Source organism: Elephantulus edwardii, unplaced genomic scaffold (genome assembly GCF_000299155.1).
Source record: "Elephantulus edwardii isolate Elephantulus edwardi_28Jun2011 unplaced genomic scaffold, EleEdw1.0 scaffold00217, whole genome shotgun sequence".
NCBI classification, from domain to species: Eukaryota; Metazoa; Chordata; class Mammalia; order Macroscelidea; family Macroscelididae; genus Elephantulus; species Elephantulus edwardii.
The window spans coordinates 3510213-3525906 of record NW_006399967.1 but is presented as its reverse complement, the minus strand read 5'-3'; the positions used below and the strand labels follow the sequence as shown (position 1 = coordinate 3525906).

Here is a 15694-nt window from a genome sequence, read left to right as displayed (position 1 = left end):
CCGGGGAGGAGCCCGGCGGCCTTGGCCGGGTGCGGCGACGCGGGCCCCCCGTCCCCGGGGCTGCGAGGGAGGGGCGACCCCGAAAGGCCCGGCCCCGGAACCCCCGTTTTTGTCGCCCAGCACCCCCTTCCCGGTGCCCAGCGTTCCTCCGCCGCCCGAACCCCCCGCCCTGGCCGCAGACCCCGCGCAGCGCCCGCGGGCCGGGGTCAGCACGGGGGGACCCGAGCGCCTCGGGGTTCGCACGGTGGAGCCGTGGTCTGGGGGGCCCCTTGGCCGGCGCTTCTCCCCGCGGGGCCCGGCCTCGGTGAGGTCACGAGCGGCCGCAGCTGTCTCCGTCCTTCCAGGGCCACGCTGGCTGCCGGACACTGGCCGGGCCTCCTCCCTCCGCTCCTTTAATTTTTCCTGCACGGCGGTCAGCTGTTAACCCCCCAGGCCTGGGAGGGCCAGCAGACCTGGCCGGGGGCTCATGTCCAGCGGCCTTTTGAAAGCTGCACTGAGCCTTTGTGGGGGGCGACCCTGGCCCTTGCCCGGCCGTCTGTCCATCCGTCTGTCCATCCGTCTGTCCATCCGCTCTCCGCCTTGAGCATCGCGGTGCGGGTGGCCAGCCGAGCTGACCCTTGTCCTTGAGGGTGGCCAGCAGCCCTGGTCTGAAGCAGCGTGCACGTTGCCTTGCAGGGCACATCGCCATCCGAGCGCCGGTCATGACGGACGCCCAGTATGTCCTCTGCAGATGGAAGAGGCGATGGTGGCCGGCCAAGGTGACAGCCGGGTGTAATGCCAGGAGTGGAAGTGGCTTTCGGGTGACAAGCAAAACCTTGATCAGGGAAACAGCTGCGCTGGCCTTTGGGTGCAGTAATTGAGGCCGAAACCCTGGCACCCACCCGGCCCGCCTAACAGCGTCGTAGTCTAGCTCTTCCAAGGTTTACACCTCCAGAAGTGTGTGTTTCACACTTAAAAACATGAATCAGGCGGAAAAAGACGTCTCGGGCTGTCCCTCCGGGAACGAGCTGGCAGGGAGCCGGGCGGTGGGAAGCCAGCATCTCAGGCTGTCGTCCACCAGGGCCGTGGGAAGAGTGCCCAGCTGGAGGCCAGGGTCCTGCGGTCCGGCCAAGTCCCCCTGCCCCTCAGTGACCGCTTGTCCTCCAGGCTGCCCTGGTGTGTGACTTCGGTGCACTTGACCCCCAGTAGCTCTGGACTCCTACGGTTCACACTTGAAGTATCACTGGCTTGGTACTCGTACGCTGTCTCTGCGTCTTCCTTAGTCAACTGTAGAAATAACAAGAATTGTGTGTGTGTTTTATTTTCTTAACGTAGGTTTTGTCCAGAACCGAGACTCCAACAAAAAATAAGAGAAAAAAGGATTTTTTTCTAGATGTGCAAATCCTCTCCCTAGATGAAAAGTTAAGTTTTACGGGTTCATTCCTCCTCTCTTTTTTATTATATGAGATTTCTGATGGGGGGGGGAAGATGAATTCACATGTCAGGTACCTTGTTATGAAGAAAACAGTCCTTCTGATTTCTCATCAGTTTGGAGACTGAAAATCTGTACAAGCCATTTTGTGAGAAAGAACAACAAAAATACAGATCACTACCCCAAGGCCAACTATTTGAGCTTAAATAGGGATAGTCCCTTGCCACAAATCTGCACACTTTTCATTTCATTTTGTTTTGTTTCCTCCCCTCGTCAGAAAGCTGTGTGACAGTCAGTCACTTTTGAAATGTCTGGCTCTCAAGCCGGGCACTCGGTGAGTGAGGCCGCTCGGTGAGTGACCGCTTGTTCAGCAGGTCCAGGACGCAGCCACCGCGATCGGCCAGCTCCACGCTGTGGCTGCTGCTCCCGACGGCCTCACGTCGGCGGCCGCTGACAAGGATGCCCACTTCATGTGGGCAGTGGTGCTGACCTGTGTGATGTGAGAGTGCCCGGCTCCACACGGCAGGCGCCCCGGCTAAGCAGTCGCTGGGCAGCCCCAGGTTGCTTGCCCTGCCCTGGTCTGCACTGGGAGCTGCGTCTTCAGAGCTGCTTCGAAAGCTCACTGGGTTGTACGCTCTCCCTGCAGCTGGGAAGGTAATTGAATACTTGAGTTTAAAAGGAGTGATCACCCTTTTAAACTAAGACACACCTGCTGGGCTGTAAACAGCTTTTAGTGACACTATCATCCGACTCTGAAAATCTAACAAAGGACTTATTTGTGCAGTTGAAAGTAGGATTTGCCTTGTAAAAGTCACAATTTGAATTCATTTCTACTCTTCAATCCAGCCAGCCTTTTTTTCTCTCTTAAAAGGAGAAAGAAAGGAGGTGGGAGAAGCCACCTCACAGAGTCCTTGCTGCCTCTGACCTCAGGCATGTGAATTCCTAGTTGAGTGTGACTTTAGGTTTGAGTGGAAGGTTGAGAGGGCGGAAAACGAATTTAATTCTTTTGTCTAAAGGAAAACACGTTTGAGGATGGCTTGGTGGCCCCGGCTGGTGGGGGATAACAGCTGTCTGTGTCTCTGCAGAATTCAGGTGAGAAGCTCAGGAGTGCAGAGCTTGTCGAAGTCTCAGATTGAAGACATTGCTTCCTTGCTAGGTAAGCTTCGAGGAGCCGCTTGGGAGAGCTTCAGGGCTCACGTCTCCAGCTGGGCATTCCCTCCACCACTGAGGTTTTGTCTTCTCTGTACTAGAATCTGAGGAGCAAAATAGACTATTTTTTCCTAAAGTCTTGCAGAAGGTGCCCCCAGAGCTGACGGCTGCTTGACCCCCAGGCAGGCTGCTGGTAAATGGCCACGCTGCCCTACGTCTCTGTCCTGGAGAAAGCAGCTGCGTCTCCTGCTAGTCCCTTTCTCCCCATAAGCTTGGGAGGTGTTTCTCTGTGTGGTGGGGTCTCACCCCCAGCTAGAAGGCAGGTGATTCTGTGTGTCTGATGTGGGAGACTGGAGTCCCCAGGAGCCAGCAGCGGTCTCTGGAGTCTTCGCCTCATCCTCGTATCTTTGCTCTCTTCCTCTTAGCTTCTTAGAGGTGAGGTTGGTGTGACCCCCTTCTCCCCAGCAAACAGGCGGCCTGTGTCATACACGCCTGACACCGTGTCACCTCACTCACCTAGGTGGAGTTGGTGAACCTAATCGAAAAAGTTTATTCTGATTGCAAAGCTAACTCCGATCTGTAAAAACTCTGGTCTGGAATGCCTCCCTTCCAACGGTGTGTCTGAAATCTGGCCTGTCTGCATGTTGATCCAGAAATGCCACTATTGTTTCAGGCTGGGTCCGGCCGAGCATTTGGGGGAGGTGGTTCCCACACCTCCTCCCAGTGCCGTCTCATTGTTCCTCAAGTCTGGGTGGGGGGTGAGCGCCTTTCACATGAAATGGGGTGAAATGCTGTTTTGATGGAGGTATGATGCCTGCTGAGTGGCGATATTGCATCCATCATCTTGTTCAAATAAGTCGCACCCTATCTGTATGGGAATGAATAAATAAAACAGCTGCAGTGGGGGCGCAGGCCGGGAGGGCCCGGGCGCTGCAAGGCCCTCGCAGAGCAGCCCAGCCTACAATGGGCCTTTTTCATCAGGGGTCCCGGCACCCGCCCCCCCAGCCAGGCCGGCATCGCCACCGGAGCTCTTTATTTTGTGGGCTTTGGGCTTTATTGACCCTGATGGAATTTGAAATTGTAAGGCCCAGAGAGGATTTGCAAAACATTTGAATGCGTTTTGTGCAGGGACATTGTTTTGTAACTCGGCGGACGTTATCTTTGTAACCAGTGAGGTTAAGGTGGATGGATTTGGGGTTTTGGTGTTCTTCCCCCTTTCTTTTCTTTTGAAGTAAGGAGTTGGCGGGACCGGTGTCAGCTCTGTAGCTTGTCCTTTCTTGGGAAAATGTCCCTGAGCAGCAGCAATTCCCTTCCTGTGTTTAGCAGTAAACTCGGCTGCGCTCGCTCGGCCCCGGCCCCGGCATCACCAGGCATTATCTGTCCCCACAGCCTCCCAGAATGAGGCCCCGGCCCCCGCCCTGGAGGAGCTGGCCTACAGACGCTCGCTGCGAGTGGCCCTGGACGTTCTCAACGAGGCGGCCGCCTCGAGTCCAGACGGCGCGGCCGGGGGAGGCAGGGCAGCCCCGGCCCCGAGCCCGCAGCCTGCGGACCTGGCGCTTGGTCTCCTCCCTGACGGCGCTTTGGGCCGGTCCCCACCTGGACGGAGAGGGCGAGCTGTGCACAGCCTGCTGAGTGCGTCCCCTTCGGAAAAGGAGCCTGGGGTCCCAGGCTGTCCACTGACCTCACTCGAGGCGGGCAGGCTGGGGTCACGGGGCAGAGGCCGATCGCAGACCCTCCGAAGAACCCCGGCTCCCAGCCCCAGCTCTCCGCACAGTGGGTCTTCACCCGAAGCAAGCAAGGAGAACGAGAGTAAGAGGGCGGGCAGCCCCTGTCCTGGCTTCACGCTCTGGGGCCGGGGGGACAACACACTGTCAGAGGTCAGAGAGCCTTGGGTCACCAGTGGGGGGGCCCCTGCTCTCTCAGCTTGGCGACAGAAGACAAGTGAGTCCTGCCAGGAGACGCCGGCCCACTGGCCAAACTGCCCTGACCCCAGAGAGGTCCCAGCGAAGAGGCTGCGCCTGGAGGAGCCGGAGCCCGCGGGGTGCGTGGCCCCACACAGTGCCAGGCACGCCTCCGAGCCCCACCCCCCGGAGCCGGAGAAGGCAGAGGAAGGTAACCCTCCTGGCGGGCCCCTGCCTTTGTGAGCAGGTCCTGACTTGTGGCCAGCGGGCGCCCGGGGCAGCTCCCTAGCCTGCTGCACTGCTTGCCCAGCCTCCACCCCGGGGGTCTGGCTTAGGACTGGAGAGAACCAGGGACTCTGTCCGGAGCTTAGCGGAGCGAGTCGGGGGAAAGCTGAGCGGTGGGGGTGCTTGGCGGCGACGGCGGCAGCCCAGAGTCTCGGGCAGTTAGTGCGCCTGGCTTACATTTCTGGGATTGTCCCCATTTTTGCCTCATGTCGCCAGATGTTTTTGAAATGCTAATTCTGAGATTTCAGTTGCTGCATGGCACACCCCTGACCCTCAGCGCCTCGGTCCATCTCCCCTCCCTGGGGGTCTCCTCAGAGCCTGTCAGGAGGTGGCATTTTGTTGTTTTCTGAAAGGAACGTAGCCAAGTCCATGCCCGTTCCTTAGTGGGGGTTCTCGACACCCACTCCCCACCACCACAGGGAACAAGCCAGCCACTGCGGTGCCCCCGTTCCTTCAAGAAGCTCCAAGAGGGTCCTTTCCCTCGAGCGTTTTCTTCAAAGGCCTTTTAAAAGAAGTGGCCCTGTTTGAACTCGCAGCCGGAGCCCTTGGTGTGCACGGCCCGTCGCACTGCAGGCTGCACAGCGAAGCTTCCCCAGGACAGGTCAGGACAGTAACGCTCTGCCTTGTCGCCAGGCCACCAATCTTCTGAGGGGTCCGTGGAGTTGAGTCCCCTTGATTCTGTCCTGGAGGAAGATGAAGAGGAAGAAGAGCCCCCCAGAATCCTGCTGTATCACGGTAGGTGAACCTGTGGTTGTTATGACCCCCGAGCTGTTGGGGCACCCTGGCTGCTGCCGCGATGGTGAGCTGGCCCTGGCTTAGGTCTGTGCCCCGCCGAGGGCAGGCGCCGGCCCGATCCCAGCACCGCCCTCCTCCCAGCCCCCTCGGCTCTGGGCAGCACACGGACTTGGAGACATGAACAGAGTGCAGGCAGCTCCGTACGTGGGAGACAGTGAGGTTTCAGATTCCTGCCTCGGCGAGCTTGGTGATGGCTGAGTTGCCGCGTGTGGGTTTCCCAGTCCCTCTGTTGAGCTGTAATTTACATACCATGCAGCACGCCCAGCGAGCCTTCTGGTGTGATGGACTTTTATGTTTTTATACCTTTTTACTTGTAAAAAATTACAGACTCACAGTGGAGATGGTCCCCCAGCCCTGACCCCGGAGGTGGCTCTCATGTGACTGTAGGACAGGATCATACCCAAGAACTGGGCATTGGCACCTTCCCCTGGTGTGGTCAGCTCTTGCTGAAGTGTGTACATCCTGTGTGCACATGGTGGGGCGGGGTGCGTGCATGGACACACACACATTCCTAAAAGTATACGTGTACGTGGATGTGTGTGTGTGTGTGTGTGTGTCTGTGTTCATTCACGCACACGTGACCATCTTGTTAGTGGTTCTTTTCACCCCGCAGCCTTCGTGTGTGTGCGTGTTCGTTCACGCACACGTGACCATCTTGTTAGCGGTTATTTTTGGTTATTTTCGCCCCACAGACTGTGTGTGTGTGTGTGTGTATGTGTGTGTGTGTGTGTGTTCATTGACGCACAAGTGATCATCTTGTTAGTGGTTCTTTTCTCCCCGCAGCCTCCACTGCCTTCCATCCAGTGTGTGGCATCCTCTGTCCTATTGGTGGTGACCTGGACTTCTGGTCACTTTTAGGAATACCGGTTGCTGCTCACGGGGGGTACCCTGCCTACAAGTCTCCAAGGTCCATGTTGTCTGCTGGGAATGGAAATGGTTCGCATGCGACCCGTGCTTGAGAACTGAATTGACAGAAACCTCCCCCATTTTCCAGGCAGATAATTCCACCCACACTGTCCCCCAGTAGATTCCTGGGGTGCCTGACCTTGCCACCTCCTCACAGGACAAGGTTTCCTGGCCTCTCCTCTGCTCGGGCTCCCGGCCTTGGATCCACACAGCAGTCTTCCCCAAGCCCACTTCACTGCATGGGCTCTCCCATCTTCAGAACCCGTCTCCCCCAACTCCCCAGCCTCGCACACACAGGCCCCCCTCATCAGCCCTCTCCAGCCTCACACTGCACACTTTGAGGTAGCAGCCTGTTGGGGTGCAGTGGGGTGTCCTGTGTCTCCCGGCCGACCTGGGTGCTGGCTGTCCCCGTGGCTGAGCCCTTTGTTCTGTGGGGACAGCCACCTCTCCTCAGGCCTGGGGGCTCTTCCGATGGGGCAGCTGCCTGCGTTTCCCGGCTGCCCCTTCTCTGGCCTCACTTGCGCACAGACCCTCAGATGCTCCCCGTTCTTTGCCAACAGCGGAGTGACCGGGGCCTCACAGGAGCCTCGCAGGACGGTGTCAGGCGCGCAGCAGTTTTTTCCTGCGCAGCTTGTCCGTCCCCCTCCGCCTGCAGCTGTGTTGTAGCGTATTGCTGGGCCGGGTCTGGGGTCCTGCTGGTGGACTCCCCATCTCGGTCACACAGCCACTGTCCTTGCAGCTCACCTGTCTGTTCGGCCCTTCTGGTTTTGTCTTTTGAATCCTAGAACCACGTTCGTTTGAGGTGGGCATGCTGGTCTGGCTCAAGTACCAGAAGTACCCGTTCTGGCCCGCAGTGGTAAGCGTCCTTGCGCCCGAGGAGGGTCTGTCTGCTCGGACCTCGGGCAGCTTAGCTGGGATTAGCACCGATTGCTTTGTTCACGGAGGGAGATGGAGTTCTCGGCACATTTAACTGAGGAAGGGGAGTTTCTTCTTTGGATACAATTTGTAGGTCAAGTGCTACCCTAGCAGCTGGAGCGGGGGAGGACTGGACAGTGTGCCTTCTCGCTCCCGCCCAGTCTTGAGGGTTTCTGTTTGAGTCAGCGAGCGGCCGGTCCCTGGGCAGCCGTGGGCGGCCAAGACCTCGGCTTTGTTTCCTGCACTGGGGCTGGGGCTGGGGAAGGTGGCAGTGTCCTCCTGTCGGTCTGCTCTCCGCTTCGCCTTTGTCCTCCTGACTTTGTCAAGGCGTTGGCTGCTCAGTTGCATCTCTTTAATTTGTTTTAACTCAGTCAATTTGAGCAGATTTTGCTGGTTTTGTCAATCTCTTACGAGTGCCCAGTGCCTGAGCCCTTTGTCTTGTGTATGCCTGACTGCAGGAAAGATACATCTTAAATCCATAAAGTACTTTCCAGATAAAAAGACGCAGCTTAAATAGACTTGTAGATTAAATCAAGATGCATGGCTGCATCCCAGAGATTTGAGGGGCATCTCTTGGCCTGGTCATAAGGGTGCTGGGCTTATTTGGGGTCCTGCTCCATCCTCCTTTGCAAGCTAGCTTCCTGATAGGTCCCCACATCTTCCTCTCTCCCCCAGGTGGCACCGTTTTCTAGATCTTTCCAGCCCCTCTGTTCTGTCAGTCCTCTGGGATCCCTTCTCACAGAGCAGTTAAAGCCCTGGCTTGCCAGTCTGAAGGCTAATGGTTCAAGTCTTCTAGTTGCTCCTGGTAGACAGATGAGGCCATCACCTTCAGTTGAGGCCTCCCCCTTCGGAAGCCCTGTTGTCAGTTACGCTCCATCCTCTGTGGCAGCTTGTCCTCCGCGGCAGCTGAGTCAGAGTCCACCTGGCAGAGGCCGGGGGCTTTGTCTCATCTCCTGACGAGGCCGTGTGGCCAGGGTTCAAGGAGGAGACGCGGCTGAGTGAGGTCCCGGGCGCAGGTTCACCTGGCATTTCCCGGGGGTCCGGGCATGGCACTGCACCTCCCACAGCTCGCCCTGCTCTGGAAGACCAGAGGGGACTGGCCACCGGGCCCTCAGAAGGCAGACGGGGAGGCTGGAGGGGCAGCGGAGCTGGAGGAGCTGCCCCGTCCGTGAAGAAACCAGAGAAAGAGCTACATTTCAGCGAAAGTGACAAGACACCAACCGTCCTTCGCACGTCCAAATAGGAAGAGTCAGAAGGCCAGTGTAGAGGGTTAAAAAGGACTTCTAAAATGTCTTCTCTCAGAATTCTCTGGCTGGTTTGAAGGACTCTTGTTAGCTGTTAGCTGTTCACAAGTAATAGGCAAACCGAACATCGAGAGAACCCAGTAACGGCCATCAGCCCGTGTGCTCAAGCTGTCTCAGAAAGGTCACAGCCATGGAGTCCCAGAGCCGTGCGCTGTCAGGTCCCCCCCACACTGTTTCTTTCCAGAGGTGTCAGGAGTCCATGGCAAAACTAAGGGGTGTGGGGAAGGGTCGTTCAGAAGCCACAGCTGCCTCTTTGTTCTTGACTTCTGTTTTTGTGGATTTGCTAACAGGTCAAAAGCCTCAGGCGACGAGATAAGAAAGCAAGTGTGCTCTTCATAGAAGGAAACATGAACCCGAAAGGGAGAGGGTAAACTCCCCTCCCCTGCTTTTCCAGAAGGGCCCCCCCAGCACACCTCGGAACCAGCCACTGCGGACGGGGAGGCAGTTAGTGGGCACCCCCCGCAGTCAGAGCGTCCCCAGCAAGCCAGGAGTGGTCCAGGCAGGGCAGGAGTTAGAGGGCAGGGGCTGAGCTCAGCTGAAAGTCTGTGCTGCCTCAGGCCCCAGCCAACTAGAGAGCCCTCAGTCAGCGGGCAGTGGCCCTGCCCGGCCAGGCGTGGGGCCACCCTCACGGGCTTGATCTGGAGTCAGGCCAGCTCTTGCCTGTGGCCATCTTCTTGTCACCTGCTGGAGAGTCATGGGCAGGTCAGTCCCTCGTTTCTATCTGTTGTGGCCACGTTCTATCATAGCAGCAGCTCTCCAGCCCGGAAGGGGCCGGTGGGCGGCCAGCAGGTCCTCCAGGGCAGCGGCCACTGCCTGGGCTGTGGCTCCTAGGCAGACACGTCCTCCTGCTGGTGGCTGTGGGTGTGACAGCGAGTGGGCAGCTCCCAGGTCCCCGGACAGCCCCACCTGCAGCCCACTGGCTGTCCTGTCCAAGGACACAGCACCTCGGCCATCGCCAGCACAGCTTCCCTGACAGACAGGCCTGAGTGAGGGGCGAGGAGCTGCCGGGGGCACCCTGAGCCCAGGTGGCTGCTGACCGAGCCCCTCTCTGCCCGGCAGCATCACTGTGTCTCTCCGGAGACTGAAGCACTTTGACTGCAAGGAGAAGCAGGTCCTGCTGGTAGGACGCTCGGCTGCTTTGGGGCTTCTGTCGGGACGGGTCTGTTTATCCTCTGCAAGTCAGTGACCCCTGGCTGCTTTTGTGTCCATGGGAGGCTGACCTCTCACCTGGCTTTGCGTGGTCCCTTTTGGGGGTCACTGCCTTGAATTTTGTTAGCTGCCCTGGGAACAAGGGTGCCCTCAGGTCCCCACTGCGGGAGGTCACGGGGTGTGAGGTGGAGGTGGCCCAGGAGTCCCTCTGGTCCCTGCTCTGCGGGAAGAAAGCAGCTGCTGCCTTGCAAGTTTGGATTGGGTTCCAGTGTTTGGCCGACTGACCCTGAGTGGTCCCGAGTTCTGACCTTGATGTGGGTGTTTGAAGTGCCTTGTGAAGCGGCTCAGTCTGCCACCACTGTCTCTAACCTGTGCTCAGCACCCCACTTGTAGCAGTGATGTGTAAAAGGACTCCTCGCCAACTCCTGTCCATCTCTCAGGCCCTGAGACATTCTCACAAAGCCTGGGGCTGAGGGCCAGGAGGGAGATGCCCAGGCTTGGGGACTGGTCAGAGAAGCCTAGACAGCCGGCCCTGGCTGTCTTCGGGGGCCCCACGAGGCCTGGCCTACTCTTGGCTGCCTCCTTGGGTCCAGCCCTCAGGGGTCAGAGGTGGCTGGTGGCCGTTTGCAGAGCGAGTACAAAAGCAAAGACTGTTGCCTCCCGACGGGGCCGCCCTGCTGACACTGTCGTCCCCTCTGCCGTAGCACGAGGCCAAGCAGGACTTCGAGCAGGCTGTTGGATGGTGTGTGGCCCTCATCACCGACTACAGGGTCCGGCTAGGTGCGTGGGGCCCACAGGGGATGGGGCAGGGGTGGGCACACGGCACCCTCAGGCCCCAGACTGTCCCGTCCACTGATCCCCCTGCCTTGTGGGGTCCACCCTTGCCTGAGTGCCCCATGGAGCGCCTCTCCCTCCCCCAGCCTTGAGCATTCATGGTGACATTGACTGCCAAGAGTAAGCCAGCCTGGCCTTTGCAGGTGACCTGGGGCCTGTACCCCAGACATTGGCCAGCTGTGTCCTGTGTGGTCAGCCGTGTTAGAAGGACACTGCAGGGTGTGTTAGCGGGGCCTGGGTGGGCATCCCCTTGACACACAGCCCCCCTCCTGTTGGCAGGGTGTGGCTCATTCACCGGCTCGTTCCTGGAATACTACGCTGCGGACATAAGTGAGTCCCAGGGGCCATCTCCAGCCACCACCTCCCTCTGGGCTCTGGGCGGCTCAGGGTCGGGGCCAGCCACCAGCATTGTCACGGGGAGCTGTGACCACAAGTCCCTTCCCAGGCGCGGGGTCTCGGGCAGTGCAGCCATGCCTGTGGTCTGTCATAGTGACCTCATGTCTCAGCCGTGTGTGCTGCAGCTCCAGGGTCAGGCTGTCCGGGAAGACGCCGCCTCCCTGGCCTCCCAACCATCCTCCCCCATGCCCGCCCTCGGGACCCCCCACTGCTTCTGTCCTGTGTGTGTTTTTACTTGGGCTGAAAGAGAATAGGGTGGACCTCACCCCTCGGTGACAGTGACGACACCCCGAAAGCGTGTGCTCCTTCTTGTCTCCCGTTCCCTTCCTCGGTTCCCATCACTGGCTGTAGTGGACAGACATCAGGTCTCAGGCCTGGACAGGGCTGGGTGCGGGGCAAAGTGGCGCCTGCACATGGAGGGCCCCTGGACCCGTGAGCTGGCCCCGAGCTCCCCGCCTGGGCTGCGTCCATGCACAGCTGCTTGTGCTTCTCCACAGGCTACCCCGTGCGCAAGTCCATCCAGCAGGACGTCCTGGGGGCCACCTTCCCTCAGCTGAGTGGGGTGGACCCCGAGGAGCCCGAGGCCGCCAGCCCCCAGCCCCACAGCCCGCCCTGCCGCAAGGTGCTCCCAGACCGGTCCCGGGCAGCCCGAGACCGCGCCAACCGGAAGCTGGTGGAGTACATCGTGAAGGCCCGGGGCGCCGAGAGCCACCTGCACGCCATCCTCAGGAGCCAGAAGCCGTCGCGCTGGCTCAAGACCTTCCTGAGCTCCAGCCAGTACATGACCTGCGTGGAGACGTACCTGGAGGACGAGGAGCAGCTGGACCTGGTGGTGAAGTACCTGCAGGGCGTCTACCAGGACACGGGCAGCACCGCCCTGACACGCCTGCACGGGGACCCCATCCGCTTCATCCTGGACGTGCTGCTGCCCGAGGTGCGGCGCCCAGGGATGGGGGTGCACTGGCCAGAGTGGGGAATGGGAACAGTCCTGGAGTTAGGGTGCTCGCTGCTGGAGGTACAGGCTCCTGAGGCCCAGGACTGGGGAGCAGTGGTCCAGCCTGTGTGCTGGGAGCCCTGAGGAGGTGTCTTGGGGTGTGACCCCAGCTGCCCAGGCTGCCTGACTAGTGGGCTCTGGGCCCTGATCAGAGGCCGAGCCTCGCCCAGGCGTGAGGTTAGCAGGTGCCTTGAGTGGAGGGAGCTTTGGCTTCAGTGGGCACAGACTTGGGGAGTCCTGGGTGAGGCGGGGCTGCTGATGGAAGGGTTGGTGGTTCAAACTCAGTCCACAAAAGAAAGCCTGGCGGTCTTCTGTAAGTCAGCAGAGAAGCCCCTGCGGGAAGTTCCCATCGGCTGCCTGGGACCCCGTGGTGACAGTGGGGCCTCAGCCTGGCCTGGGTGCTCAGAGGTCTGGACACAGACAGGCTGGCAGCCCTGCACCCTCCTGGCAGGAGGCGGCACCTCACTGGGAGGCCCTCTGCTTGGTTGTGGGAAAAGAAAGAATAGCAGCTTGATTTTTAAACCTATCCACACTTCCCTGTGTACAGCTGGAGACGGGCTCCTGCTCACGGGGCCGTGGTTCTCACAGTCCAGGCGGGAAGGCTGAGGACACCTCAGCCCCTCAGCAGGACCAGCTGTGGCCCCATAGAAGGCCAGGGCCATGGTCACCAGGCCTCACCCGGAGGGGACCCCGCCATCAGCTCGGCCAGTGCGCAGCCGTGGGAACTGCAGCAGCAGCCGCTCTGTCTCGCCGCCTGTGGGGGCTCAGGCCGTCCACGGTGTCACACCTTTTCCCTGTTTGCCATAAACTTTCAGGTTTAGGAAAAACGTGATGGGAAGGATCCCACCTCTTAGTCTATGGCTTCCAGTCCCCCAGATAATGGGGTGACTGAGACAAGACGATTTGACACAAGCTGGGGTTCACAGGCCAGGCTGGGGCCGGGATGTGTCCCTGCGCTAGGCCACCCGGCCTGAGTCCCGCTGGTCCTCTTGCAGGCCATTATCTGTGCCATTGCTGCGGTGGACGAGGTTGACTACAAGACGGCGGAAGAGAAGTACGTCCGAGGACCGTCTCTCAGCTACCGGTAGGCCGCCCAGCCCCTTCCGAGCCCTGCCGTGTGGAAGTGTGGAAATGTTAAAATGTTAGCAAAATCACGACTTCACCAGGGCGCACCTCGGCTCGCTGCACGGCCATCACCGGAGGCCCGGGAGTGAGCCCAGCACGTTCCATTTCCTGCCGCCAGCAGCCGGTGCACCGGCCGTACGGTCCCTGCCCGCTCCTCCCTCCACCGTCTGCATGCCCACCACCCCCCCAGTGTAATCCACACAGTCCTTGCTGTCCCCCTTGCTGTCCACACGGTCCCCGCCTGCGCTCCCCAACGCCTCCTCACCATCCACATGGTCCCTGCCTGCCCCACCCCCATGCTGTCCGCATGGTCCCTGTGCTCCCCAACACCCCCCACCCTGCCGTCCACACGGTCCCTGCCTGGCTCCCCGCCTCCCCGCCGTCCACATGGTCCCTGCTTGCCCCACCCCCATGCTGTCCGCACGGTCCCTGTGCTCCCCAACACCCCCCACCCTGCCGTCCACACGGTCCCTGCCTGGCTCCCCGCCTCCCCGCCGTCCACATGGTCCCTGCTTGCCCCACCCCCATGCTGTCCGCACGGTCCCTGTGCTCCCCAACACCCCCCACCCTGCCGTCCACACGGTCCCTGCCTGGCTCCCCCCGCCCGTGTGCTGTTTGCATGGTCCCCGCCTGCACCACCTCCCTCAAGCCCTCCTCCCCCTGCCATCCACACAGTCCTTACCCGCCCCCACACTGCACAGTCCCTGCCCAGCCCGGCCCCCTGGGGCTGTCACAGTCCTGCTGTGTGTGCACTTTGAAAATGTGATGGTGACTAAGGCCTTGGGGATTTGAGGTCATCACAGCTACGCACACCCCCACCCCCACCCACCCCACCACCCCTGTCTCCTGGTTGTTTGTCTGCAGGGCCCGTTTCCTGCGGGCTGGTAGTCATAACATGAGGGTCAGCACTGGCTTCCCCCACTCAGGTCAGTCTAGGTGCCCCTCCACTGCACCTGCTGCCGAAACTCAGAAGTGTTGATCGGGCAGGCGGTGAGCCAGGTGGTCAGACGCAGACAGGGTGTCTGTACCCGGTGCCGGCCGGAGGGCTGGCCGCCAGACACGTGCCGGGCCAGGTCCACCCTTAATCTCTTGTCAAGGCCCTCAGACTTTGTCCCCCGGCCCCAGGTCATTTTGCTCACAGGGTGATCAGCACCGCCAGGTCCTGCCACATGGAATAAAGCTACAATCAAGATGTCTCTCTCGCTTGGCTTGTTGGCCGCCCTTGGGTTTGGGCCCAGGAGCCCCTAATCCTGTCTCTGGGCGCGCTGCCAGGCGTGTGGAAGCCAGGCGGGGCCACGGGGCCGCTGCTGTCAGGACACTAATGTGACTCGGAGGAGAGGGTCTCCAGACAGGGCGGCATGCCAAGTGCCAAGCCTCCACTGGCCACAGAGACACACACCCACCACCCCAGTGCCTGCGGAGGGCCCGTGGGAAGGGCCTGAGGGAGGGCTGGAGTGCAAGCTGCCGTGCAGTGGGCAGCAGGGCCCAGGCGTCCAGCAGCAGGGAGGGGGCACCGTTGGGTGGGGCCACAGAGGGTTGAGTGTAGGGCATATTGATGGGGTTTCAGGGTGTAGTGGGGTGAGTTTACAACATGGACATGGATTTGCATGTTGTGGAGGCATCGTGGAGTATGTTTGGTGCATATTTGGGGACACGGTGGAGTGAGCTAGGAGCCAAGATTTCAGAAAGGCCCTACCAGAGAACACTCGGTCTGGCTGCAGCGTTGGGCATTGAACTCTCACGGCCTTGGTGGTCTGCTCTGGCACCCTGATACGCAGACGGTGGGGGAGCCTAGGGAGCAGACCCCAGGACACTTGAACGTTCCGCCGGGAGCTGCCTTGTCGCTTTTTTCCTGTTGAGTGGAGCGGCTGGCTACGAAGGCCCTGTGGGTGCTGGGCAGCATTGCCTGCTGCTGGCATCCCCCCGAGCTGTGGGCCAGCCACGCTGTATCTCTGAGGTTAATTAGAGTGACCGTGCAGCCGCTGCCTCATTAAACAGGGGACGTGGTCCAGATTCAGTGCGGGGAGCTTCGCCCACCCAGCTTCTGTCCTCAATTTTGAAGGCAGCCGTGGAGCCATCCCCCTCGTGGTGCCAGGCTCTCACGCCAGCCGGGGGGTGCGCTTGGCACCCAGCGCTGTGGGCTGCCTTGTGCTGTCCGTGCTGCGGTCTGTGTCCTCTGCCGAGTTGTCAAGTTAATTGATTGTCACTGCTGGACTTGCAGACCAAGGTCCCTGGGCTGTGTCCCTGAGCTGGTCGTCGCTCCCAGAGGAGCCCGATGAGGCCACAGTTACAAGTAACGGCTTTGTTAACTCTTGTTGGAGCTGAAGCACCGACTAGGAGTGCATGAACCGACCGGCGTGCGCGGGGCACCATGCTGGCACTGCCCCTTCTCCGGGCAGGCGGGCCCTTGGTGGGGGCGCTCCCATGCGATGGCGGATGGCTGACCTCAAGTCTTGCTTCTGATTCCTGAAGGGAGAAGGAGATATTTGACAAGCAGCTTCTGGAGGAGAGGAGTCGGCGGCGCCGGTGA

General features: G+C 60.2%; 1 protein-coding gene across 1 annotated transcript; it reads left to right on the top strand.

Moving 5' to 3' along the window:
- Window positions 1–701: 701 nt before the first annotated feature.
- Window positions 702–15694, top strand: LOC102851068 (PWWP domain-containing protein MUM1-like). The gene is made up of 14 exons (XM_006898002.1): window positions 702–758; window positions 1315–1400; window positions 2497–2567; window positions 3950–4672; window positions 5166–5294; window positions 5380–5481; window positions 7233–7303; window positions 8957–9033; window positions 9726–9786; window positions 10520–10595; window positions 10929–10979; window positions 11543–11979; window positions 13035–13123; window positions 15637–15694. Exons 1-14 carry the CDS (start codon window positions 702–704, stop codon window positions 15692–15694), a joined length of 2088 nt encoding a protein of 695 aa, XP_006898064.1.

Bases quoted from the DNA above. Each gene is read 5' to 3' on its own strand.
- LOC102851068 (XM_006898002.1), top strand. From the start codon at position 702: ATGACGGACGCCCAGTATGTCCTCTGCAGATGGAAGAGGCGATGGTGG. The intron at 4,673-5,165 runs GTAACCCTCCTG...CCACCACCACAG, and splicing joins GCCGGAGAAGGCAGAGGAAG to GGAACAAGCCAGCCACTGCG. The intron at 9,034-9,725 runs GTAAACTCCCCT...TCTGCCCGGCAG, and splicing joins ATGAACCCGAAAGGGAGAGG to CATCACTGTGTCTCTCCGGA.